Raw genomic sequence first — 26,781 nt, 5'->3', positions numbered from 1 at the left:
AAGGACTCCAGCTGAGCCTCTCCCTCCACCCCACCCAGCCCACCCTTGTTTTCAGAGAGGTGCCTCCTCGGCAGGCTGGCTTTGGCGGCTGGCAGCGCTGCCCGTGTGGTGCCGACAGGCGGGCTGGCATGTTGGCATGTTTTCCCCTCGGGAGGCTGGAGCAGGAGGCTGTGCATTTCTGGGAATTGTGTCGGGCAGGGAAGGAGGTTATTGTTTGAGCTGCAAGTGTGCAGCCTGCTGATGAGATCAGGGCTGCGGTGCTCGGCGGTGGGGCAGTGGAGCTGTCTGCAGCGCGCCTGATGGGGAGATAAGTGGGAGAAGGTTCTGATCTCTGGTCCCAGTGCTGCCCCGAGAGCTGGAGGGACAAGGGCATGGCAGAACCCTGCTGACCTTGCTCTGCTTGGCCTTGCTGCGTGGTTAGCATGAGGCCAAGGGGTGTCCAAAGAACCACAGAAATGCCTGGATTGGAAAAGTCCTTTAAGACAGAATCCAACTGTTAGCCTAATGCTGACTTGCCTAAACCTCAGCACCACATCTACACAACTCCTAATCTCCTTCCAGGGATGGGGACTCCACCAGGCCTGGACAGCCTGTTCCAACACCTGAGAGCCCCTTCAGTGAAGTAATCCTTCCTCCTATCCAGCCTAAATCTGCCTGGGTGCAACTTGAGGCTGTTTTCTCTGGCTCCACCACCTGTGGCTTGGTTGGAAGCAAGTGCTGGAGGCAGCGTGGCAGGGAGCAGGCTGCCACCTGCCCTGCTGGCTTGGGCCATGGCAGGCTCTTCCTCCCAGGCCTCCCAGTGCAGCTCAGTGACACGAATCCAGACTTGGCCCTAGGAGTTCTGAAAGCTTTTAGGTCATGAATGCTCTTGCTGTGGGGGGAACCTGCCCCACGCAGCTCCCTGCAGAGGGGCTGAAGCAGCTCCTGCTCCATCCGTGGACAGAGGAGGCCAAACGCTGCCAGTTTGCTGCCTGGCTCCCAGCCTCTGCCTCACTGGTGGGCAGTGTGAGGTAGATGTATGTTTGTGCAGTCCTTGTGTTTCCCTGGTCGTAGTGATGGAGGGACTGCCACAGCCCTCAGCCAAAGCACCAAGAGCCTTGTGCTCTGGCAAGGCAGCTCAGGACAGGCTCTTTCTGAGAAAAGGCTCCTGCCCTGAGCTGAGCCTCTCCTTCCTCCCTTTCTGTTAGCTGATCCCTGTCTCCAGCCTCTCTGAGCAATCCATCCCAGCCTTGCTCTCTCCCTTGCAGGCAGAACACAAGTCTAGTGGATCCCAAACACTGTGGAGAGACAATATCAGGGCTCTGTTTTCAAAGCCGCCAAGAGGAAGGGGCTGGGGGGGTGTAAACTCTTTGCAAACCTTTGCTGTGGGTGAGCTGAGAGGTGCCATGTTAGCCCATGAGGAGGTAACCATCCTCCTCCTCATCTTCCTCCTCGGGAGAATGTCTACTTGCACACTCTGTGCCTTTTGACACAGAGCAAGTCACGAGTGCCTGAGGAGGACAGACTTGCTGCCATGGAGGGCCAACCTCCATCCGGAGGGCCTCTGCAGTGCCCTGCTCCTGGCAATGGTGCTGGGCAAGCAGGGAGCAGGGACAGGGTAGGAAATGCTGGATGGGAAAGCCCCGTGTGAGAGCCCAGGAGCCCCTGCCTTCCCACAGCAGACTTATCAAGGCACCAGTTCAGAGTGGGCCAAAAGGGAAGTGCACACACACCAGGCTCCTCGGGGTCAAGGATGCTGGGCAAGCAGCGAGCCGAGAGGCTGCAGGGGGCAAGGGAGGGGACCGAGGCATGGGGAGGGAGACACAAATAGCAAAATGAATGGCTTCAACTTCCTATGTTTTTATGGAGGTGAATAAAAGGAGACAGAGAGGGGGAGAGAAAAGAGACCTGAGCGCTCACACAGGCTCTCACGCACACGCCAGCCGGCTCAGAGCCCCTTGGTGGGCACCGTGTGATATGGCAGCCTGCACCCACCTCGGCTGGCATGGCTCTGGGCCAGCTGCTTGTCTCCCCTGAGAGCACCCCAAGAAGTGTGCCAGGCTGCTGCTTCTTCCTCCCCCTGCCGCTAGTGTTTTGAAGAGCAGCCAGGAGGACTGAGAGCGTTAGAAGGTCGTCTAGGGAACAGCCACAGTGTCTCAGAAGAGCAGCTGCAGAGCTGGGGCTCCAAGCTCCATGCTGGCACTCACAGTGATCAAGGCCCAGGGGAACCATCATCTCCTGCACGTCTTCCCTTCCAGCCTCCCTGTTTCTCAAGGTGGCAGAGGCTGGGCTACCACACAGGGTGGTCCTGGCCACCTTCCCCTCAAAGGCTGCTGTCTGCTGCAGCCAAATCCTGCAGCCTTCCCTGGCGCAGGGCTTGCCCCAGGAGGTTGCAGATGGCGGAGTCCTCAGGCCCACCAGCAGGTCTGGGGCAGAGGCAGTGGGAGGTTATGGGGAGCAGAAGACATCCTTGGGCTGCTCTGCTGGGGCAGCATGGATGGAGCCTGCGAAACATTCTGGGAGCCATGCTGGTTTCTGCTGGTTTAGGAGGACCTCTGTTACAGGAGGAGGTGTGGAGAGGTCCTTTGGCTCCTCAGAGGAGAAATTAGGATAGTCTGCAAGACAGGAATACAAGTCACCCTTTGGATCAGTTCTCCAAGTTTCTTCAGCATTTAGATGGAGGATTTTGAGCTCCAGAGTCAAATGTTCCTGGTGCCAAGGCTAGGAGCCCAAGGACATGGGACAGCTGCAGCAAGGAGGGGGACAAGAGGCAGATCCCTGCCTCTGTCCTGGGCCTGGCACAAGGGGATCAGTTCCCCTGTCTCCTTCCTCCTCCTCTCTCAAATCTGGGCTGCCCTGGGCTCTAGGAGGCACAGCAGAATAACTGTGCCCAGGGTGGCCATGGCTGTGGGTTGAGCATCAGTGCAGAAGGGTGGCTGGCTGTGGGCATCGTCAGCAGCGATGTGTGTGGACAGCAGAAGGCCTTTTGCAGCAGATGCTGTGCCAGGTGCAGATGGCCAAGAGCCAAAAGTGGAGCATTTAGCAGAGCCAGGAGCCCTCCACTGCTGCCAAGACAGGCTCAGGAGAGTGAAAACAAGGGAGATGCATTAAGTCCCCTCCCTAAAATCACTGCTGCTCTGGCAAGGCTTTATGGCAGCTGCTTTCACCTCTTGGCTGGGATTCATGGTGCTAGATGAGGGCTTGGGGTCTACCATCTACTTGCTGTCCATTGCCTGGGTGAGGCCTCTAGCTACCAGCTTGGAGCCCACTGTGCCACTCAGGGACAGCCAATCCTCCTGTCCCTGCAGATTGAATGCCCAAGGTTCCAAAGACCTAGGACCTCAAGACCCTGGAGACATTGGCACACCTGAAGTTTGGGCTTGTCTCAGGGAAGAGTTTCCTTGGGGGTCTCATGGTGTGTAGGTGGTGAAGGCTGGGCCCAGGAGGGCTGCTTGCTTGTGCCTTCTCCAGAAGGAGACCAGTCTGAGCTGGAAGCACAAGAAAGGGTGGGGTTTGGTGGCTGATCTCCAAAGGATGCTGACCTGGATCTGCTGAGGACAGTGGAAGTAAGGAAAGCTCATCTGGCTCGCTCCAGCCCATCCTCTGGGTCCAAACCAGCTGAGAGTCACTGGGGGGAAAACTGCAGCCCAGGATGAAGGAAACCAGGAGAGACCTTGTGGGGTTTTGTTTTGCTGCAGACTCTTCTGCTGGCCCCACATACGGAGACTCTCAGGCTGCCTCTCGAGGTTCAGGGGTCAGCTAAAGCCTCCTCCTGTGCCCAGCTCCCGCCACAGCCTCGTCCCTGCTCTGTATTTAGCACATTCGAGTAGCTGCTTTCACAAGAGGTAAAAGAGAGTTCAGGGACCCGTTGACAGAGCAGCCCAAGCGGGAATTTCTCTGGGAATTCCTGCCATAGCAGGTCGGCTCCCGTGGAGGTGGAGTTTCCTCTGGATCTACCTCCACCCAAGCTTGGGGAGTGCTCTGGCCACGCTGGCTTTGGGGGGGCTGGGCTGAGCGACGCCGCTGCCGCTTCCCAGCCAAGGTCAGCCAGAAAGCCTCCCTGCTCCACAAACACCCCTTTGTCCTCTCGACCCTTGGGAAAAGTAGGAGCTGCAGGCTTGGCAGGGCTGGGCTGCAGAGGTGGTCTGTGCCCGTGGGCAGGCGGGGGAGTGGGGAGGGGGCATTTTCTTCTGCTGCCCAGCTGGCAGCGGATGGGGTTGCAGGCAGGAGGAGTTGATGGTGATAATGGTTCCTTGGGGAACCTGGCACCAACCAGGCAGTGGTGAGGAGGGTCTGTGGTGGCAGGGAACTCGTCAGCAACCAGGCAGTGATGGGGCCTGGGTGAGGAGGGTCTGTGGTGGCAGGGAACTCGTCAGCAACCAGGCAGCAGTGGGGACTGAGTGAGGAAGATCGGTAGTGGCAGGGGGCTGGTGGCGGCGGCAGGGGGCTGGTGGTGATGGCAGGGGGCTGATGGTGGTGGCAGGGGGCTGGTGGCGGTGGCAGGGGGCTGGTGGCGGTGGCAGGGGGCTGGTGATGGCAGGGGATTGGTGGTGGTGGCAGGGGGCTGGTGGTGGTGGCAGGGGGCTGGTGGCGGCGGGTGCTGGGTTTCTCGCTCGGAGGCAGGCAGCGAGGGGGGCGATGGCGCTCGGCATGGGTGACTGCAGGCTCTGGAATCCCAGACACGTCCCTGGCCATACTTGTGGTTGGGAGCCATCTCCTCACTGCAGCGACACAAACCACAGTCACAGTGGCAGCAGTGTTGCTCGAGCGTGGCGCTGACGCCAAGGACCAGCATGACCCGACCCCACACACGGGACAGGCAGCTGCCCGCTTCCAAGCATCTCCAGAAGGTCCCCTTGTTGGGACTTGTTTCCTCCTCCCTCGCAGAGGTTGGCCTCTCCAAAATGGCATCCCCCCCCTCGCTTCACAGCCAGACCCTGCCAAGGGATGGAGGCTTTCCAGACGCTGCTGCAGAGGCTCCAGACGGCTGGCTGGAGTCACAAGTGTAGGGCCAAGCCAAAATGTTCCTAGGTAGCTCCAAGTGTCCTGTCAGAGAGAGAGTATGGAGCTCAGGTTTGGTCTGGGGCCACCTCTGCTGGTTTGGGGATGAACCGAGATGCACATCTGGGGAGCAGCTTTAGCTCAAGGGGATCCCAGAGGTCTGTCCAGCTCCACAAGAGCTGCAGGCTGGCAGCTTTAGGTGCCTAAAGGGCAGTCTGGGGGACAGCCACCCAGGAGAGCCTCAATAATCCCCACATCTGCGTGATGGTAAATCACAGAATGGTTGGTTTGGGCTGCAAGGGACCTAAAAGCTCAGCCAGTTCCAACTCCCCTGACACGGGCAAGGACACCTCTCACCAGCCCAACTTGCTCAACCTCAAACACCTCCAGAGAGGAGACATCCACAGCCTCCCTGGGCAACCTGTTCCAGTGTCTCCCCCACCCTCCTTGTAAAGAATTTCTCTCTAGTACCCAGTCCAATACCTAATTAATACCTAACTAACATCGAGTCTAAGGCTAAACTCTGCCCTCAGTGACTCAGCCGCCAGAGGACTGCGCAGGGCTGGAGCTGAGCTCATGCAGCTCTGCTTCCCAACGCCTAATTGCGCAGCCCGCGGCCACATGCAGCTCATCTTCCATGCTTCCGCTGGATGCGCAGCCCCGCCGGGGCAGGACACGGCCGCTCTCTACCAGCACAGTCAGGGCCCTTTCCCAAACATCCGCGCTTGGCAAAGTGCTGTGCAGGAGGAGCCCTGGAAGCTCTCTCCCTGACAGGAACCAGTTGGAGAGAGCAACAGCAGTCAGCATCCAGGGGGTTGTGCAGCCCTCATACAGTCTGCGAGTGCCATCTACAGGGGGGCTCTGTGCTGGCTTGGCCACTCCGAGATCATCCATCCCCTCTCCATCCTTATTTTCACAGCATCACAGAAAGGCAGGGGCTGGAAGGGACCTCCAAAGCTCATCCAGTTCAACACCCCCTTGCCAGAGCAGGATCACCTAGAGCAAATCACACAGGAAGGCATCCAGGCAGGTTTGGAATAACTCCAGAGAGGAAGACTCCACAACTTCCCTGGGCAGCCTGTTCACAGGGAAACAAATTCCTCCTCGTGTTTAAATGGAACTTCCTATGCCTCAGCTTCCACCCATTGCCCCTTGTCTTGTTATCTGGCATCACCCAGCAGAGATTGGCTCCAGCCTCCTGGCTCCAGCATCCTTCTCTTAATTGTCTCAAGTCTCTGGGGCTGTGCTGTGCAGACCACATCTTGGTTTAGCCAGGGCTAAGCATGGTATTGTGGGTGACCACCATGGAGCTGCAGCCATGGATGATATTCCTGTGGTCTTTGATAGTTGCTGGAGTCTATTCCCTTTTCCCTGTGGTCTTTGATCATTGCTGGAGATCATAGAATCATAGAATCAAGCAGGCTGGCAGAGAGCTCCAAGCTCAGACAGCACAACCTAGCACCCAGCCCTGCCCAACCAACCACACCATGGCACTAAGTGCCCCAGCCAGGCTTGGCTGCAACACCTCCAGCCACGGCCACTCCACCACCTCCCTGGGCAGCCCATTCCAGTGCCAATCACTCTATCTGACAACAACTTCCTAACAACATCCAGCCTAGACCTGCCCTGGCACAGCTTCAGACTCTGTCCCCTTGTTCTGGTGCTGGGTGCCTGGCAGCAGAGCCCAACCCCACCTGGCTACAGCCTCCCTGCAGGCAGCTGCAGGCAGCAATGAGCTCTGCCCTGAGCCTCCTCTGCTGCAGGCTGCACCCCCCCAGCTCCCTCAGCCTCTCCTCACAGGGCTCTGCTCCAGGCCCCTCCCCAGCCTTGCTGCCCTTCTCCAAACAGCTTCCAGCACCTCAACATCTCTCTTGAATGGAGGAGCCCAGAACTGGACACAGCACTCCAGGGGTGGCCTGAGCAGTGCTGAGCACAGGGGCACAAGAACCTCCCTTGTCCTGCTGCCCACACTGCTCCTGAGCCAGCCCAGGATGCCATTGGCTCTGCTGCCCACCTGGGCACTGCTGCTTCAGCTTCAGCTCCTCTCTGCCAGCATCCCCAGGTCCCTCTCTGCCTGGTTGCTCTCAGCTACTCTCTCCCCAACCTGTAGAGCTGCTTGGGGTATTTGTGGCCAAAGTGTAGGACCCTGCACTTGGAGCCTGTTCCCCAGCACCACAGAGTTGATGATTTGAGTGGTCTGCTCCATGGGGATCAGCTGGTTCAAGGGGTGAAGTGAGACCCACCTGTGTTATGGGATGGGTTATAAAGGCAGAGCTCCTCACTCCCTGTTTTCAGTGTATGGAGGGGTGGGGGACAGGCAGCAGCACTCAAGCTGCTATGATGTGGAGACACCCAAAGTGCAGCTTGGTAAGCTCTTGTAGGGGGTCCTTTGAGGGATGGGGCTGCTTTCACCAGACTTGAGGGGGAGGCTCAGCTGCTGGTGCCTTGTGGCAACAATTTGGAACCCAACTTGTCCCTGCCTTATGGCAGCACTGCCGGTAGGAGACAGTGGGAGCTGCGGTAGGAGGGTGGCTCTGAGATCTGCCACTGGGCTGCCATGGTGATGTGCTTTTAAGTATGATTTTGTCTTTAATATCTTCACTCACGATCTGGATTTTCCTTTAGTGTCTTTGTCAGTGAACTGGATGAGGGGACTGAGGCACACTCAGTAAAGCTGCAGGTGATGCCAAGCTGGGAGGGAGAGATGATCAGCTGGAGGATAGGGAAGCTCTGCAGAGGAATCTGGACCAGCTGGATCAATGGGCTGAGACCGGTGAGGTGAGGTTCAACCAAGCCAAGTGTCAGATCCTGCCTTTGGGTCCAAACTCGCCCAGGAACATTCCAGGCTTGGGGCAGAGTGGCTGGAAATTGCCCAGCAGAAAAGGACTTGGGGGGTGTTGGTTGACAGTGGCTGAAGATGAGCCAGGCTGTGCCCAGGTGGCCGAGAGCATCCTGGCTTGGATCAGCCATGGTGTGGGCAGCAGGAGCAGGGCAGGGACTGTGCCCCTGCACTGGGCACTGCTGAGGTCACAGCTCCAATCCTGGGGTCAGTTTTGGGTCTCTCACTCTGAGAAGGGCATTGAGAAGGTGGAGCAGGTCCCGAGAAGGGCTTTGTTAGCTGGGGCAGGGCCTGGAGAACAGGGATGGGGAGAGGGAGCTGGGGGTGTTCACTCTGGAGAAGAGGAGGTGGAGAGGAGGCTTCACTGCTCTCTACAGCTCCCTGCCCGGAGCCAGCCGGGGGCTGGCCTCTTCTCCCAAGGAACAAGCAACGGAAGAAACGGCCTCAGGTCGTCCCAGGGGAGGTTTAGGTTGGCCATGAGGCACAATTTCTTCCCCTTGAGGATTACAGAGGCCCCAGGCGGCTCGGGGCAGCGGTGGAGTCCCCATCCCTGCCGAGGCTCCCAAGCTGCGGCGCTGAAGGGCACGGCCGGGGTGAGGCCAAGCCTCAGCCTACAGCCCCCACAGCGCCGCGGGGCGGGGCGGCTGGCGCGGGGCACGCCGGGAGCTGCAGTCCCTGCGCGGCGCAGCGCGGCCGGGAGCGGGGGGCGGGCGGCGGCAGGACTACAGCTCCCGTCGTGCCCTGCGCGGCCCTCCCGCCCGGACTGCGGCAGCGGGGCTGTGGTTGACACCGGTCAGCCGCCGCCAGCTCCCCCCCCGGCTCCCTCCGGCCCCCCCCCGCCCCCCAGGGACCGGCCGCCGTGGGCAGCGGCGCGATGGGCGGGGAGGAGGAGATCGTGCGGATCGCCAGGCGGCTGGACAAGATGGTGGCCAAGAAGAGCGCGGTGAGTGCAGGCAGCCGGGCCCCCGGCAGCCCGGTTTGGGGTGAGGGGGGGACTCCTCCTGCCCCGATGGCTGGCCCGGCGGACGCGGCCTCCCTCTCCGCGGCTCCCCCGTCCTCGGTGCTTTGCTGTCGAGCCCCCCCCGCTTCTCCCTCAGCGCTGGCTGTGAGAGCACCTCCCCCTTCGCCAGCCCCCATTTTGGGGTTCTCCCTCTCCGCAGCCGTTATCATGGTGGAGCAGAAGCCTCTCCCACATCGAGGGGCGTCCTCCCACCCCCCTGCCCTGGTGGCTCCGGCGTAGTCTTCCTCTCCGTTCCCTATCCTTTGCGGAATCCATCCCGTTCCACCTCGCTGCTCGTTATAGGAGGGGGGCGGCTCCATATTTCCCACTTAGGATGCTGCAGGAACCTCGGCAACCCAGACCGTGCCCCCCAGCCCTGCAGCTCAGCACCCTGGGCCACCCTTGTGCTCCCTGCTGGGCTGCCCCCTGCCTAGAGAGCATCCTTGTGCTCCCTGCTGGGCTGCCCCCTGCCTAGAGAGCATCCTTGTGCTCCCTGCTGGGCTGCCCCCTGCCTAGAGAGCATCCTTGTGCTCCCTGCTGGGCTGCCCCCTGCCTAGAGAGCATCCTTGTGCTCCCTGCTGGGCTGCCCCCTGCCTAGAGAGCATCCTTGTGCTCCCTGCTGGGCTGCCCCCTGCCTAGAGAGCATCCTTGTGCTCCCTGCTGGGCTGCCCCCTGCCTAGAGAGCATCCTTGTGCTCCCTGCTGGGCTGCCCCCTGCCTAGAGAGCATCCTTGTGCTCCCTGCTGGGCTGCCCCCTGCCTAGAGAGCATCCTTGTGCTCCCTGCTGGGCTGCCCCCTGCCTAGAGAGCATCCTTGTGCTCCCTGCTGGGCTGCCCCCTGCCTAGAGAGCATCCTTGTGCTCCCTGCTGGGCTGCCCCCTGCCTAGAGAGCATCCTTGTACTCCCTGCTGGTCTGTCCCCCTCCCAGTGGGCATCCTAGGCTCCCTGCTGGTCTGTCCCCCTCCCAGGAGGCATCCTAGGCTCCCTGCCGGTCTTTCCCCCTCCCAGTGAGCATCCTCAGCTCCCTGCTGGAGTCTTCCCCTGCCTGCTGAGGCCTTCCCCTCCCAGGAAGCATCCTCAGCACTCTGAGGCTCACCCAATGCTCCCTGTTGGAATGCCCCCTTCTCTGTTGCAGTCTCTATCCAGAGAGCATCCTCATCCCATCTCTCCAGTCCCTTTAGAAAGGGAGATCCTCAAGCATCTCTTCCCCCATCCTGAGCCTCTGCTGTACCCTCAACTGAACCCCCAGTGCTTCATGATTTGCTTCTTGCATCCCCTCTCCCATGCAGACACCACTTTTGCTTGTTCTCATGTGGCTCTTGGAGTGTGGAGGGCTGAGCTGGCTGCTCCTTGCCTGCCTGGAGACCTTGCAGGGTGTGTTGTGACTGGTGTGAGCCAAGGTGGGGGACACAGTAGCAGGTGTTTGCTGCAGCTCCATGGCACCTGGTGCCCGTGCAGACACATCACACAGCAGACTGGGTGGCAGGGGTTTGTGATGGAGGTAGGCTGTGAGGGAGAGGGCTTGTGGGTCTGGGGAAGACTGTGGGGAGTGGGAGGCCATGGGTGAAGAGGGGCAGGGGCTAGGGGAATGTGGGGGTTTGGGTGCTGAAGGTCTGGCTGCTGGGCTGGCTCTGCCAGCTGCGGATAGGGGCGAGCGCTGGAGTAGCTGTGGTAACGACCCAGGGAAGAGTTGTTTTTTGACTTCTGGGGGGGCTAAACCACAGCCTGTGATGTCTGTTCCCGTTGATGGCAGGTTTTCAACACCACTGTTGAAAATAGGAAAGGAGCACCTTTGCAGGATTTGCTTCCAAGCTTCACTGGGAAAAGAGGCAGCTTCTTAAACGAGCGGTATGGAAACGTTTCTACCTGGGACTGAACCACAGTGTGGCTGTTGTGTAGGGTCACAGAATGGGTTAGGTTGGAAGGGACATCAAAGATCATCCAGTGCCAACCCCTTTGCACTAGAAAAGGTTGCTCAAGGTCTCAATCCAACCTGGCCTTGAACATCTTCAGGGAGGTTGTGGAGCACAGAAGCACCCAATGTGATCTTCGATCACATTGGGTGCTTCTGTGCTCCACAACCTCCCTGGGCAACCTGTGCCAGTGTCTCACCACCCTCACTGCAAAGAACCCTTTCCTAACATCCAGTTTCTAGCCCCCCTCTGCCAGTTTAAACCCATTCCTCCTCCTCCTGTCATGACAAGCCCTTGTCAATAGTCCCTTCCTTTAGGTCCCCTTCAGATACTGTATGCTGGCTCATTTGCAAACCCTTCCTGCAGGATGCTTGCTTGGAGTACCTGTTTTGTTCGAGTTGGGGTTTTTTTTTGTTTGTTTGGTGTTTTTTTTGTGTGGTTTGGTTTGGTTTTAACCTGCATTTCTCCCCTCCTCCCCCACCCCACGCTGTTTGCTGCCACTAAGCCAAGTGGCTCCATTGCTGATAACGGAGACAGGAACCACCTGGCCGCTTTGTGTGTTAAGGGCTGGATTTAATGGAGTCCATTTGGCCTGTTGGAGGAACAGAAAAGGTGTGAAACTGCCTTGAGTGGGAAGCTGCTCGTTCTGGGTACGGTAATGTGTGGTTTAAACCGGGTGTGAGTCGTTTGTGTGCTTTGACTCTGCTTTGGTTTGGCTTTTGCAGCATCTGTTCTGTAGGGCTGCAGCTGGATGGCTTTCTGCAGTGAGTCAGAAATGGCTCTTCTGTCTAAGGAGGAGGAGGAGGAGAGGTCAGAGCAGGCTGCTTTGCTTCCCTACAGCCTTAGGCTTTGTAGGTTTTGTGCTGCAAACAGGCTTTGGAGTGGTTGGTGTTTGAAACGAGCTGTTAAATGTGAACACTGGAAGGCCTTGTTTGATCCAAGGGGGATGGGAGCAAGGAGCCAGCTGAATGGAGGAGGCACTCCAGGCTGTCATCTGCTGAGTGCTTCTGAGGGGAGGCTTGGCTAGTGCTTCTGTCCCTGCCATTGCTCTGGTTGACTGCTGATTAGAGGTGTCTACAGATTGCCCAGGCAGGTTTTTTTTCTGGATCTGGATTCTGGGATACAGAACTGATGCAAGGAGACTTCACACAATGAACTTCAAGTGAACAGCTCCTCAGCATCACTGCCTGATGGCTTTGCTCCTGCTGCCAGCTTTAGTCCTGAGCAGAGCTGGCTGTTAATATGAAAAGTAGGCAACAGCTCCATTAAGTTTCCTGCTGTAGAAAAAGGAGACTTAGCTCTGGACAGTGCTTTAGGTGGATGTGTGAAACTCTTGCAACTCAACTAAGCTGTTTTTGTGAGCTGATAGCATTAATTGGAGTCCCTCTTATAGGGACTTTGAAAGCAGAAGTCCTCCTAGAAGCCAAGTGGTGTGCTGAGGGGACAGCTGTGATTCCAGGGGTGGTGTTCAGGTGTTAAAAACATGCCCAGGTAAGGAGAATAAAGCAATGCTGCACTTGTACCATCTGTAGTGCTCCAGTGCTCTTCTGGTTTGCCTCTTCCACTACCTCAAGTGCCTCTGCAGAGCAGCAATCCCAGCAGTAATCCTGCTGAATTTAAGGAGAGCCTTGTTGGTGTTTTTCCTTTTGAATTCAGCTTTCTGAGTGTATTCCCAGGCTGCTGCATTTCTTGACTGCAAACTGAGCCTCTCCTCCTGTTTCTCTTTTCCTCTGCAGGAAGGTGCAATGGATTTACTGAAGGAACTCAAAAGTATGCCTATGACTTTGGATTTGCTGCAGGTGAGTAGAACAGTTTTGGCTACAAAGCTGACATCTACATCTGGACAAGTCCAAGATGTTGTCTAATGGATCTCCTGTCACTTCTTTCCTTGCTCCAAACATCAACATAAGCATTAGATCCAGCAATTGGTACTGAAGGTGGCTTTGGAAGCAGCAGTTAAATAGCTCTGGGCCACCATGTGCTGCCTGCAGCTTGTGTAGAGCTGCTGAGGCAAATGTGGGCGACTGCTCAGGTCCTTTCTTGAAACCTAAGAAGAGCAAAGACCAGATTGAAGTAGCAAACACAAAGGGCAGCCACGGAGAAGTCCTTCAGGTCTTTGTGAGGATGATGTTCAGGGCACTAAGGAGGTGTAAACTGGGTTAGCATTCAGAGATCAAGAGAAGCAACTTCAATTCTTTCACTCTGAGCTTCAATGTCACTTCCAGGTGTGGAGGGAGAGGTGTTTGAGAGATCAGTTTAAGGAAGCTGCCCAGCAGAGAAAGATTTGGCTGAGAATAAACCAGTGTGTGCCCAGGTGGCCAAGAAGGCCACCAGCATCCTGGCTTGGATCAGCAGTGCTGTGGCCAGCAGGGATTGTCTGCCTGTGTTGGGTGAGGTGAGGCCACACTTCAAGTCCTGGGCTCAGTTTTGAGCCCCTTGCTCCAAGGATATTGAGGGGCTGGAGCAGGTCCAGAGAAGAGCCATGAAGCTGGCAAAGGGTCTGGAGAACAGGGCTGGGGAGGAGCAGCTGTGGGACCTGAGTTCATTCAGGCTAGAGAAAAGGAGGCTGAGGGAAGAGCATCTGGCTCTCTACAGATCCCTGAAAGGAGGACTTGGTCTCTTCTCCCAAGGAGCAAGTGACAGAACAAGAGGAAATGGCCTCAGAGATGTGATGCTGAAGGACATGGCTTAGCACCAGTCTTGGTAGGGTGAAGAGAATGGTTGGACTTGATCTTGAAGGTCTTTTCCAATCAGAACAATTCTATGATGGAAGCAGCACCTTCTGAAGCTATGTGGAAATAAAGTCTGCAGGTCCATGGACACTTCACACCTGGGTCACTGCTTGGAGTCCAGCAGGTCCATGGACACTTCACACCTGGGTCACTGCTTGGAGTCCAGCAGGTCCATGGACACTTCACACCTGGGTCACTGCTTGGAGTCCAGCAGGTCCATGGACACTTCACACCTGGGTCACTGCTTGGAGTCCATCCTGCCTACTTCTGATGTCAGCAAGGAACAGAGGATGGATCTGTTCTGAGTCTTTTGCCTCTTCCCTTGCAGTCCACTCGCATTGGGATGTCTGTGAATGCTCTGAGGAAGCAGAGCACAGATGAAGAAGTGATAGCTCTGGCCAAATCCCTCATCAAATCTTGGAAGAAGCTTCTAGGTAAGAAAGCCCCAGATGTTCCTGTCACATGCAGTTTGTGGAGGAGCTGGCTTCAGAGGGAGACTGGCTTTCTCAGGAGAGCTGGGTTTTGATCTCATGGAGTGTTCTAGCAAGTCAGCCTTCACAATTACACTGGGTCTCTCACATTTAATCTCCTCACATGCATTCCTTCAGCTCTAGCTCATCCTTGAAAGAGTGAAGTAGGTCCAGAAGAGGCCACGAAGATGCTTAAGAGGGCTTGGGAGAACTGGGGCTGTTCAACCTGGAGGAAAAGAAGGCTCCAGTGAGACCTTAGAACAGCCTTGCAGTACCTGAAGGGGCTACAGGACAGCTGGGGATGGACTTTTGGCAAGGACTTGGAGTGATAGGAGCAGAGGGAATGGATTGAAGCTTGAGGAGGGGACATTTATGCTGGAGATCAGAAAGAAATCCTTTCCAGTCAGGGTGGTGAGACACTGAAACAGGTTGCCCAGAGAGGGCCTTGGGGCTCTATCCCTGGAGATACTCAAGGTCAGGCTTAACAAGGCTCTGAGCAACCTGCTGTAGTGGAGGATGGCTCTGCTGACTGCAGAGGGCTTGGACTGGGTGATTTTTGGAGGTCCCTTCCAACCCAAACCATTCTAGGATTACAAACATGGTTTTGGTGGCTACCTTTGGGTGAAAGAATGAGATTGGAAGTGCAGCTCTACCTGTATCCTGCTAGCAGGGCTGTGTTTCTCCCACGGTGGTGGTGGCAAAGATCCCCATTGTGAAATTCAAACTCTCCTTGTTTTTCAAGCAGATCTTTTGGACACCTCTGTAAGAGGAACAAGAGCAACCTGAGGTGAAGTGAGATATGGCATTGCCTCTAGTCTGCACCCCAGGGCTCCCCAAATCAGTGTTAGAAGCTCTGTCTGGGGCTGTCACTTCCATGTGAGGGCTGCAGTGTTTTGGCTAGGCTGAGACAGTTAACCTCTGGGTCAGATTTCTTTTGCTGTGCCCTCTCTAGGGTTGTGCTTTCAGCAGCAATTGGGAATACAACTTCTAGTGTTTCCCAGAAGGGCTGGCCTGGCCTGGTGGTGTTGACCACTGCTTAGAGAGCTTGCTCTAATCTCTCCTCAGCAGCCAGGGTATCTCTAAAAGGAACTTTTGTGGTGGAGCATGTCTTGTGAGCAAGCTTAGCTCCTAGGTGCTGCTCTAGTTTGGTGAGGAAGGCTTTTGTTTGAATTGGTTTCTACTTAAAGGCAAGCAAAAGGCTGTTGGTTAGTGTGTGATGGGTTGCAGCATAAAGACCACTTCTGAACCTTTCAGTGCCTGTTTCCTTTTCAATGCAGATGCTTCTGAGGAGAAGAGTGAGGAGAGAAAGAAAAGCCTGTCCTTGCCAACCTCTTCCTCAAAGGAGACCAGTAACTCCAGAGACCAAAGGTAATGCTTCTCTTTAACCCAAGGTGGTGCTGAGACAGAAGATTTTCCTTATAGGACCTTAGGATAACTTAAACAATACTATGGTGGAGATCATTTTTGCCCTTTGCCATCTCAAAGGCCAGGAGGACCTTTTGTAGGGTTGACCATTGAGCCAGTTCCCCAGGTTTGCCAGATTTGGCCTAGTAGGACCTGTGGGTTTGCAGGGCTCTTGGGTGTGTGCAGCCTGTCTCTGGCTCTTTCTTGTCACTCTGCCCTCTCACACAATCCCAGGCTTGAGGTGAGGCTTGAGAAGAGGTCATCCAGTCCAGCTCCCCCTGCTCAAGCAGGGACACCCACAGCAGTTTGCCCAGGATCACAGTGTCCAGGTGGGGTTGGAAACTCTCCAGAGGAGACTACACAACCACCTCTGGGCAGCCTGCCCCAGGGCTCTGCAGTCTCACAGCAGAGAAGATTCCCTTCTTTGCTCCAGTGTCTCTTAGTTAAGTTTTGACTGCTGCTTCTATCAGGGAGAAACACTTGAGTAGCTCTTGGCCTGAAACTTGTCTTGCTTGTGGAGCAAAGCTGTAGAAGTCCCTCAGTGGTGACTGAAACACTGTTAAGACCTGAGGGCTGGGAGCCAGCCAGCGTGGAGCTGGCACCTGTGAAGTTCTCTGCTGCATGACACTAATCCAAAGCATGTTCCCTTGTGCTGTGTCTTGGACCATTTAGTGTTGCAGGTTTTAATGGGCTGTGGCAGATGTTTCTGTCTCTGGCAGCAGGAACTTGTTCTTTTCCAGCACTCTCTAAACTGCCTTTATTAGGAGGTTTTTGGATCCATGGCTTGAATTTATCTTTTTCCCTGGGATTTTTCTTTCAGTGCAGCCCTGAGTTGCCTTTGCAGTCCCTGGCTGCTGCTTTGCCACCATTTCCTTCTAGAAAAGCCTTCATTTTGTTTCAATGGCTGAAAGGTTTTAGCCTGGATAGCTTTTCCTCCTGGTTAACAGCAACAGAGTGAGAACCATGAAGATTTCCTGAGCTGAGTCTTTCTAGGTCTGTTTTGAGCTCTAGTTCCCAACTGTTCTAATTATGAACTAACTTCTAAAGCTTCATGAATCCTTTTGCCAGTTTTAGTTCCATGAGGGCTTTGGCCTCCCTTGTTGCCTTCCTACATGCCCTGACAACTTCTCTATAGGTCTCCCAAGTGACAAGTCCCTTCTTCCAGGATCTGTAAGTTTCTTTTTATCCTGAGGTTTCCTTCTGGAGCTCCTTGCTCAGAAGGAAATTGCTCAGAGGTTGCCTTCTGGAGCTCCTTGCTCAGAGGGAAATTGCTCAGAGGTTTCCTTCTGGAGCTCCTTGCTCAGAGGGAAATTGCTCAGAGGTTGCCTTCTGGAGCTCCTTGCTCAGAGGGAAATTGCTCAGAGGTTGCCTTCTGGAGCTCCTTGCTCAGAGGGAAATTGCTCAGAGGTTGCCTTCTGGAGCTCCTTGCTCAGAGGGAAATTGCTCAGAGGTTGCCTTCTGGAGCTCCTTGCTCAGAGGGAAATTGCTCAGAGGTTGCCTTCTGGAGCTCCTTGCTCAGAGGGAAATTGCTCAGAGGTTGCCTTCTGGAGCTCCTTGCTCAGAGGGAAATTGCTCAGAGGTTGCCTTCTGGAGCTCCTTGCTCAGAGGGAAATTAGAATCATAGAATCAACCAGGTTGGAAGAGACCTCCAAGATCATCCAGTACAACCTAGCACCCAGCCCTATCCAGTCAACTAGACCATGGCACTAAGTGTCTCATCCAATCTGTTCTTGAACACCTTCAGGGATGGTGACTCCACCACCTCCCTGGGCAGCCCATTCCAATGCCAACCACTCTCTGTGAAGAACTTCCTCCTAACATCCAGCCTATACTTCCCCCACCACAACTTGAGGCTGTGTCCCCTTGTTCTGTTGCTGGCTGCCTGGCAGCAGAGCCCAACCCCACCTGGCTACAGCCTCCCTGCAGGCAGCTGCAGACAGCAATGAGGTGTCTCTGTGCTGTTTTCCTCTGATTGGTTTTGTATTATGATGAACAGGATGCTTAGCCCCACACCTGCTGATCCCTTCTCTGCTCTCACTGACCTAAACTGAGACAGTTTAACAGCTGAAGCTTCTCTTTTAGCTCCAATAAGAGGCAGGAGCCTCCAAAGACTCCAACCACCCCCAAAATCACCACCTTCCCTCCTGCCCCCGTCACCTGCGACGCCGTGCGCAACAAATGCAGGGAGATGCTGACAGCAGCTCTGCAGGCTGATGGTGAGTGCTGGGGGAAGCCTTGAACTGCTTCACAGCCTTCTGATGAACCTCTGCATGTGGGTCAGCACCAGTTCCTCAGAGATGCTCTTCTGGAGCAGCCTTGTCAAAGGATTATTGCCATGAGCTCAGTCCCACCACTTGTTCATCCCTCTGACTAACTGGCTGGGGTGGCAGCACTTTTGGACACTTGCATGTGGACCTAATGAGCCTCATGAAGAGCATTAGTGGACCTAATGAACCTCATGGAGAGCATGAGTGGACCTAATGTACCTCAGAAAGGACAAGTGTAGGGTCCTGCACCTGTACAGGTGAGGGGGTGACCTGCTGGGACGCAGCTCTTGGCAGAAGGAGCTGGAAGTGCTGCAATGTACCCTCATGGCCAAGAGGACCAATGGCCTCCTGGGGTGCATGAAAGAAGAGTGTGGCCAGCAGGGTGAGGGAAATTCTCTTCCCCCTTTACTCTGCCCTGCTGAGGTCACATCTGGAGCACTGTGCCCAATTCTGGGCTTCCCAGTGTGAGAGGGAGCTACTGGAGAGAGTCCAGAAGAGGCTACAAAGGTGCTGAGGGGCCTGGAGCATCTCTGAGGAGGGAAGGTTGCAGAGGCTACAAAGGTGCTGAGGGGCCTGGAGCATCTCTGAGGAGGGAAGGCTGCAGAGGCTACAAAGGTGCTGAGGGGCCTGGAGCATCTCTGAGGAGGGAAGGCTGCAGAGGCTACAAAGGTGCTGAGGTTTCAGGAGCATCTCTGAGGAGGGAAGGCTGCAGAGGCTACAAAGGTGCTGAGGGGCCTGGAGCATCTCTGAGGAGGGAAGGCTGCAGAGGGTACAATGGTGCTGAGGGGCCTGGAGCATCTCTGAGGAGGGAAGGCTCATAGCCCTGGGGCTGGTGAGCCTGGAGAAGACCTGAGAGCAGCACTCAGTCATGGCCTCTGTGTTTCTCTTGTTGCAGATGACTACGTGGCCATTGGTGCTGACTGTGAGCACATAGCAGCCCAGATTGAAGAATATATCCTTGCTGTGTGGGCTTCCTCAGGGGCCTGAGTGCCTCCAGGCTGTGGGATATATGTTCTTGGAGGACAGCATAAATGTTCTGCTGCAGCATTACTTGTCAGGGCTCTTGGGACCAGTTCCAGCTCTGCTTGGCTGACTCCTGGCACCACCTTAGCTCATACAATAGCTTGGGTTGGAAGGGACTTGGAAGATCAACCAGTTCCAACCTCCTGCTGTGGGCAGGGACACTTCCCACCAGCCCAGGTTGCTCAAGGCCTCATCCAACCTGGCCTTGAACACCTTCAGGGAGGAAGCATCCACAACCTCCATGGGATGCCCAGAGGCAGGGGTGAAACACTGAGAGCAGTACCCTGGAGCTGTTCAAGGAGTGTGTGGCCATGGCAGTTGGGGACATGATTTAATGGCCATGGTGGTGTTGGCTTGAAGGGTGCATTTGATGCTGGAGCAGCTCTGCTGTGAGGACAGGCTACAAGAGTTTGAGCTCTTCAGCCTGGAGAAGAGAAGGCTTGGAGGAGACCTTGGAGTAGCCTTCCAGGATCTGAAGGGGGCTCCAGGAGGGCTGGGGAGGGACTATTGATAAGGGCTTGGAATGACAGGAGGAGGAGGAATGGGTTTGAAGTGGCAGAGGGGAGATTGAAAGTGGATGTTGGGAAGAACTTGACAGTGAGGGTGGTGAGACACTGGCACAGGTTTCCCAGGGAGGTTGTGGAGCACAGAAGCACAGAATGTGATCAAAGATCACATTCTGTGCTTCTGTGCTCCACAACCTCCCTGGAGGTGTTCAGTGCCAGGTTGGATGAAGCCTTGAGTGACCTCTTCTAGTGAGAGGTGTCCCTGCCTATAGCGAGGGGTTGGAACTGGCTGAGCTTTGATGTCCCTTCCAACCTAACCCATTCTCTGATCTTAGAGGCCTTTGTCAACCAAAACAATCCTATGTGTGATGGGGAAAGCTCTTGGAGGCTCCTGTGTTGGCTGCAGGCCCCTTGACTGCCCTGCACGCATCTACCAGGACGTGAAGAACACAGACATGAAGTACAAGAACCGCGTCAGGAGCCGCATCTCCAACCTGAAGGACTCCAAAAACCCTGAGCTGAAGAAGAATGTCCTGTGTGGGGCCATTACCCCTGAGCAGATTGCAGTGATGACCTCAGAGGTGAGCTAAGCCTGAGGAGGTGGCTTTGCTTCTTGCAGAGAGGACCACATCCTGTGGTGGTTCTGCTTGAAGCAAGGAGCTGGTTTGCTGCCGAGGGTTGCACCTGGGAAAGAACAACCTCGGGTGTCAGGATAGGTTGGGGACTGACCTGCTGGAGAGCAGTGAAGGGGAAAAGGACTTGGGGGTCTTAGTGGATGGAAGATTGACCATGAGCCAGCAATGTGCTCTTGTGGCCAAGAAGGCCAAGGGCATCCTGAGGTGGATTAGAAGGGCTGTGCTTAGTAGATGGAGTTCTCCTGCCCCTCTACTCTGCCCTGCTGAGGCCACCTCTGGAATATTGTGTCCAATTCTGTGCCCCCCAGTTCAAGAGGGACATAGAACTGCTTGAGAGAGTCCAGCACAGAGCCACAAAGATCACAGGATGTTAGGGGTTGGAAGGGACCCAAGGAAATCAACAAGTCCAAGATGCTGAAGGGAATGGAACAGCTCTATTATGAGGAGAGCCTGAGGGAGCTGAGGCTGTGCTGCTGGGAGAGGAGGAGACTGAGAGGTGACCTCAGCAATGGTTATAAAGATGTAAAGGTGAGTGCCAGGAGGCTGGAGCCAGGCTGGGTGATGCCCAATGACATAACAAGAAGCAATTGGTAGACGTTGAGGCATAGGAAGTTCCATGGAAACATGAGGAAGAATTTTTGCCCTGTGAGGGTGACAGAGCACTGGAACAGGCTGCCAAAGGTGGGTGTGGAGTCTCCCTCTCTGGAGATACTCAAGACCTGTCTGGATGCATTCCTGTGTGATCCTGCTCTGGCAGGGGAATTGGACTGGATGAGCTTTGGAGGTCCCTTCCAGCCCCTAACCTTATGTGATCCTGGCTCAGGATCAGTGTGGGCAGCAGGACAAGGGAGGTTATTCTGCCCTTGTGCTCAGCACTGCTCAGGCCACACCTGGAGTGCTGTGTTCAGTTCTGGGCTCCTGAATTGAAGAGAGATGTTGAGGTGCTGGAAGGTGTTTGGAGAAGGGCAGCAAGGCTGGGGAGGGGCCTGGAGCACAGCCCTGTGAGGAGAGGCTGAGGAAGCTGGGGGGGTGCAGCCTGCAGCAGAGGAGGCTCAGGGCAGAGCTCATTGCTGCCTGCAGCTCCCTGCAGGGAGGCTGTAGCCAGGTGGGGTTGGGCTCTGCTGCCAGGCAGCCAGCAACAGAAGAAGGGGACACAGCCTGAAGTTGTGCCAGGGCAGGTCTAGGCTGGATGTGAGGAGGAAGTTGTTGTCAGAGAGTGATTGGCATTGGAATGGGCTGCCCAGGGAGGTGGTGGAGTGGCCATGGCTGGAGGTGTTGAAGCCAATCCTGGCTGGGGCACTTAGTGCCATGGTCTGGTTGGTTGGGCAGGGCTGGGTGCTAGGTTGGGCTGGCTGAGCTTGGAGCTCTCTTCCAACCTGCTTGATTCTCTGATTCTGTGATTCTTAGCAGTTGTACCAGGGTTGTGTGGGGAGTGAGCTGGCAGTGGGGTCTGCAATGTTGAGATGTTGTCTTTGGCTTTCAGATCATCCTGATGGCCTCAATAGAAACCAGAAAACCAGCCCTGAAAGGTTTTGTGCCTTCATACCAATCTGTTAGACCACTCTGTCCTGCTGACTCTGTGCACTGCAGTGGAGGGGGTGGTGAAAAGCAGGCAGCTGGGAACTTAACTGCTTTGCTGTTTGGGTTTTTTTTGCAAGGAAATGGCCAGTAATGAGCTGAAAGAGATCAGGAAAGCCATGACCAAGGAAGCAATCAGAGAGCATCAGATGGCCAAGACAGGAGGGACTCAGACTGATCTCTTCACCTGTGGGAAATGCAAGAAGAAGAACTGCACCTACACCCAGGTTAGTGCTCCTGCACTGCTGCCACCTCCACAGGACATGATCTGTCATGGTCACAGCCTCCTGCTGCTCCCTGACAGCCCCTGCTTGAGGGATCCACTTGAGGCATTCTAAACGGTGCTGCTTTGGCACTGGGATTTTTCAGACCTTTCCTTGGGCCTTGTGTAAGTCACAGAAGGTTCCTTTGCTCCTTGGTACAAGAGCAGGGGTTCAGAGGTTGTGCAGCCACCAGGGAAGGGTTCTTCAATCCCAGCAGTGCTGCTTGCTGCCTGGCTTGGGAATGCTGCATCTTGAAAGAAGGTGCTGGGAATGTGGAGATTCCTTGGGCAAGTCACAGAAGGTTCCTTTGCTCCTTGGTACAAGAGCAGGGGTTCAGAGGTTGTGCAGTCACCAGGGATGGGTTCTTCAATCCCAGCAGTGCTGCTTGCTGCCTGGCTTGGGAATGCTGCATCTTGAAAGAAGGTGCTGGAAACGTGGAGATTCCTTGGGCAAGTCACAGAAGGTTCCTTTGCTCCTTGGTACAAGAGCAGGGGTTCAGAGGTTGTGCAGTCACCAGGGATGGGTTCTCCAATCCCAGCAGTGCTGCTTGCTGCTTGGCTTGGGAATGCTGCATCTTGAAAGAAGGTGCTGGGAATGTGGAGATTCAAACAGCAGAGTGGGAAGTGTTGAGGAGAGAGTCCACCCACTCCATGCCAAGGCATTGTCACCTAGAGAAGGTCAGGCAGGAACACAGACTCCACCTCTGCTCCGGGCAGCCTGCTCCAGTGCCCCAGCACCCTTCAATTAAAGGAGTTCTCTTCAGTGCTGTCTGACAGTGTGAGCCCAGGATGGTGGGCAGAGGGGGACAGCAAGCTCCTCGTGCTGCTCTGTGCCAGGCTCTGCTCACTTGCCTCTGTCCCCTCCAGGTGCAGACCCGCAGCTCAGACGAGCCCATGACCACCTTCGTCGTCTGCAACGAGTGTGGCAATCGCTGGAAGGTACTGACCAAAGCTCTTAGGTCCTTTGCTTACTGCCCCCCAGGGCTCCTGGGGGAGCTGCTGCTGAGCTGCTGCCCTGGGAGATGCTTGCCAAATGCTGACTGGCTCTAGTGAGTCAGCTTTCCTCCCGGCAGAGGCAAGAGCTCCTGGGTCCATCTCGCCTCAGCAGACCAATGGGGGTCAAGTCTCACTTTCATGGAATGATAGAATCAGGCAGGGCTGGAAGGGACCACAAGGAGCAGCCAGTTCCAACCCCCCTGCCATGCCCAGGGACACCTCACACTAGAGCAGGCTGCCCAGAGCTCCATCCAGCCTGGCCTTAAACACCTCCAGGCATGAGGCTTCCACCACCTCCCTGGGCAACCCCTGCCAGGCTCTCACCAGCCTCATGCTGCAGAACTTCTTCCTAACATCCAGTCTGACTCTCCCCCTTTCCAGCTTGGTTCCATTCCCCCCAGTCCTATCCCTACCTGACAGCCTAAATGTCCATCCCCAGCTTTCTTTTAGCCCACTTAAGATACTGAAAGGCCACAATAAGGTCAACTGGAAGCTTTCTCCTCTCCAGACTGCACAGCCCAAACTCCCTCAGTCTCTCCTCATAGCAGAGCAGCTCCAGCCTTCACGTTCTCTGCTTCCACTCCTCACACCTCCTCTTCTGTCCTGACCCCCTTTATAGTGCTTTTCATGCTTCTGTCCCTTGAGAGGTTCTGGTGGTGACAGTCAGGATTTTAAACCTGCTCCTTTGTACTGTTCACAGAGCTTGGGTGCTGAGCAGAGATGACCTGGTCAGTGGAGAGCAGAAATTGAGCCTAAACTGAGTGCCTAAGAGCCACAGCTGAAAGATCTCAGCAGGAGCTTTCTTTTGGCTCTGAGCTCCAGGGGCTGAGCCCTGCCTCTGCAGAACCATAGAATTGTTTGGGTTGGAAGAGACCTCTAAGCTCATGGAGTCAAACCCTTAACCCAGCACTGCCAGGTCACCACCAAACCGTGCCCCTCAGCACCACATCTGTGTGGGCCTTTAAACCCCTCCAGGCATGGGGACTGCACCACTGTCCCTGGACAGCCTGGGCCAGGCCTGGACAACTCTAAAGAGGAAGAAATTGTTCCTCAAGTCCAAACTAAACCTCCCCTGGGGCAACTTGAGGCCATTTCCACTTGTCCTGTCATTTGTGTCTAGGGACAGGAGCCTAACCCCCACCTGGCTCCAGTCTCCTTTCAGGGAGCTGTAGAGAGCCTCCCCTCAGCCTCCTCTTCTGCAGGCTACACACCCCCAGCTCCCTCAGCTGCTCCTCCCCAGCCCTTTCCCCAGCCTCCCTGCCCTTCTTTGGACCTGCTCAATGTCCTTCTTGGAGTGAGGAGCCCCAAACTGGACCCAGCACTCAAGGTGTGGCCTCACCAGTGCTCAGTAGAGGAGACAGTCCCTGTCCTGGTTCTGCTGGCCACACCATTGCTGATCCAGGCCAGGATGCTGGTGGCCTTGGCCACCTGGGTGCACACTTACCAAGTGCAACCCCTTGACAGCTTCAGAATGCAGACCACCACATGGATCCTTATCCCCTCCTAGGCAGCAGGTGCATGTCCCAGGGCTGCCCGTGGCAGTGAGGCTTCTCTAACAGGGTTTGGACTCCCTTCTCTTGCAGTTCTGCTGACCTGTGCCACGGCCTGAGAGCAGCCAGCAAAGACAGAGCAGAGCATCACCTCCACCTGCCAGCTCCCACTGCAGTTGTCTTTTGTGTCCCAAAGTGAGTTTTGCCATTGTCACACATGCTGAGCAAGGTGGCTGTGGGGGAGGCCTCAAGTGGAGAAGCCCCAGCTGAGGGCTGCTTTTTTGGCAGGAGAGCTCACTGAACACAGTCCTCCTCTTCTCATCCACACCAGTATGGGCACTTCTTTTCTTCAAAACTAATATTAAACATTTTTTGTCAGTTTCTGACTTTTATTTGACCTCTCTGTGTGTGCAGCATTTTTGGGTTTGGGGAGCTTGGCAGAGGGTCAGTGGTCAGATGGATGAGGACTGAGCAGTGCTTGGAGCAGCAGAAAGCGAGAGGCTGCTTGTAGGGAGACTCTTGGTGCATGAAAGGAATCCTAAAGTGCTTGGGTCACATCTGGGAGTGGCTGGTTGGGCTGTCCTGGTGATCTTCACCTGGCTGAGGAGATCTGGAGATGGCACACAGCTTGTTTTGGGCACAGACCAGATACTGCTTTCCATCTTGGGATCACAGAATCCTTTTGGTGGGAGAAGACTTTTAAAGGTCATGGACCCTGAACCCAGCAGTGCCAGGGCACCACGAAACTGTGGCCCTCAGCACCACATCTCCATGGCTTTGGAATCCCTCCAGGGATGTGGATTCCACCACTGCCCTGAGTAGTCTGGGCCAGGCCTTGACAACCTTTTGGGGGGAAGAAATTGTTCCTTGTGTCCAACCTAGACCTCCTCAGGGGGTAACTTGAGGCTGCTTGTCCTGCTGCTTGTTACTTGCTCTGAGCTGGGATCAGGGAGGCTCAGGTGCGTCACAGGGAGCATCTGGAAGCTTGTTGTTATTCCTGTGGCTGTTCTTCAGGCTCTCCTGTTCCCCCATGTCCATCACACAGGGAACTGGGAACAGCTGATGTGGGGAGAAGCCATCGATAAAGGAGGTGGAGGGAACCCACTGGCCAGTGGGAGTGTTCAAAGGGAGTCTCAGGCACTTTGCTGCTTGTGTGTCCTCTGCTCTTAACTGAAAGGCAGCCTGGATTTTCAGAGGATTGGAGAGGCTCAGGAGGATGGGAGATGCTGCAAATCCATGGAACTTTCCAGAGGCATGGAGCTGGAGGAGGTAGGCTTGCAGGTATGGATGGGACCTGTTGGCACTTGACAGCTGGAAGTGAGCTTGGAGCTGGTGCTTGAAAGGAGTGAGATGAACTGGCAGCAAAGCAAGCCTCAAACATGCCCCTGTGAGGGAGGCCTGGAGGATCAGGCTCCTTTTTGGAGGTAACTACAACCTGGTGGGGGAATTGTCCATCCTCATGACAGCTTTAAGCCTGAGACTTAAAATCCCTTTTCCTAGTCTTGAACTGGGGTGATGCAGCGTTTGGAGACCCTCTGAGTTTGAAGCTGCCCTGAAGCAGCCTGTGTGCTGCAGCTCTTGTGCTGACAAGCAGAGCAGGAGCATCTGCAGCCACATCTCCTATGGCATCACCATTCCAGAGTGAAAGCCAACTGTTCCCACTGGCTTTTCAGCACACCAGGCAGCAGACATTGGCCAGAGACCTCGGAGATGTTCAGAGAGGAGCAAACAGCCACATGAAAGCAGCTGGAAACGTGCTCACAGCCCCTTGGAGGGCTCTGCTCCTCCCTAGGCAGGGAGCCCAACAGCATCCTTCTCTCAGGGCTTCACTTGATAGGGTGCAGCCAAGCCTCCCAGGGAGCAGAAGATTCAGAGATGCTGACAACTCCTTTAAGCCTCACCAGGCTTGAGGCGAATGAAGTTATTCAGGCCAGGGTGGGGAGGGAGCAGTGGCCTCAGTGGTGCTTCAAAAGGAGCTTCAGGATCTGAAAGCAGAGCTAGCCTAGGCACCCTGGCTCTTGAGCTGTGACCCCAGGAGCCAGACCACTACCAGCTGCTCTTGCTTGTCTTGTATTGCTACAGTGGGGCAGCTGAGCTTGCTGCCCACCCTGAGCTGGGTATGGAGGGGCCTGAGCAGAAGTTCTGTGTCTGAGGACATCTGACAGTGACATTTGCTGGAATGACAGCAAGGAGAGGCAGGGAGGGGAAGGCCACTGGCTGAAGAGGTGTCTCAGAGATAAAGATGTGCTTGAAAGTGCTGGAAGTGGGAGGCAAATGAGGTTAACTCAGTGGGGACTGAGAGCTCTGTGGTGTAGGGAGAGCTTCTGCCCCCTCTGCTGTGCTAGCAGAGAATCACAGAAGGGTTTGGGTTGGAGGGCACTTTTCAAGGTCATCCAGTCCAATCTCCCTGCAGTCAGCAGGACCATTTGCAACTAGAGGAGGTTGCTCAGAGCCCAAATCAACCTGACCTGCAATGGTTCCAGGGATGGGGCAGCTCCAACCTCTCTGAGCAACCTGGGCCAGGCACTCGCTGCCCTCTGTAAACATTTCTTCTTTCTATCCCACTTAAATCTCCCTCTTTTAGTTTAAACCCCTGACCTTATCCTGGCACAGCAGGCCCTGCCCTTGAACAGCTCCAGGGCTGCTCAGCCATCAAACCTCAAGCTGAAGCCACTTGAGGTATTTCCT

The 26,781-nt window shown here is 55.5% G+C and overlaps 1 protein-coding gene across 5 annotated transcripts; it reads left to right on the top strand.

Annotated features, from left to right (window-relative positions):
• The first annotated feature begins 7,276 nt into the window (after positions 1–7,276).
• TCEA2 (transcription elongation factor A2) lies at positions 7,277–24,490 on the top strand. 5 transcript variants are annotated; one of them, XM_064167414.1, is made up of 12 exons: positions 7,281–7,347; positions 7,606–7,758; positions 10,571–10,665; positions 12,467–12,529; positions 13,791–13,896; positions 15,210–15,300; positions 17,419–17,552; positions 18,499–18,555; positions 19,559–19,713; positions 21,426–21,572; positions 22,475–22,546; positions 24,187–24,490. In XM_064167414.1, the coding sequence occupies exons 4-12, from the start codon at positions 12,476–12,478 to the stop codon at positions 24,193–24,195; spliced, it is 825 nt and encodes a 274-aa protein (XP_064023484.1). In that variant the 5' UTR covers positions 7,281–7,347; positions 7,606–7,758; positions 10,571–10,665; positions 12,467–12,475; the 3' UTR covers positions 24,196–24,490. The 5 variants fall into 5 exon arrangements, with proteins under 5 accessions (XP_064023483.1, XP_064023484.1, XP_064023487.1 ...); XM_064167417.1 differs by lacking the exon at positions 10,571–10,665; XM_064167413.1 differs by lacking the exons at positions 7,606–7,758; positions 10,571–10,665 and having other exon boundaries at positions 7,277–7,347.
• Positions 24,491–26,781: the final 2,291 nt, after the last annotated feature.

This window comes from Pogoniulus pusillus, chromosome 29, assembly GCF_015220805.1.
Source record: "Pogoniulus pusillus isolate bPogPus1 chromosome 29, bPogPus1.pri, whole genome shotgun sequence".
Lineage (NCBI taxonomy): Eukaryota > Metazoa > Chordata > Aves > Piciformes > Lybiidae > Pogoniulus > Pogoniulus pusillus.
The sequence above is the reverse complement of the archived record's forward strand: the minus strand, read 5'-3'. Positions and strand labels throughout refer to the sequence as shown.

Coding starts and splice junctions, on each gene's coding strand:
- TCEA2 (XM_064167413.1), top strand. CDS start 7,279: ATGGAGGGGTGGGGGACAGGCAGCAGCACTCAAGCTGCTATGATGTGG. Junction 17,553..18,498: donor AGCAGCTCTGCAGGCTGATG/GTGAGTGCTGGG, acceptor CTCTTGTTGCAG/ATGACTACGTGGCCATTGGT. Junction 18,556..19,558: donor AGCAGCCCAGATTGAAGAAT/ATATCCTTGCTG, acceptor ACTGCCCTGCAC/GCATCTACCAGGACGTGAAG.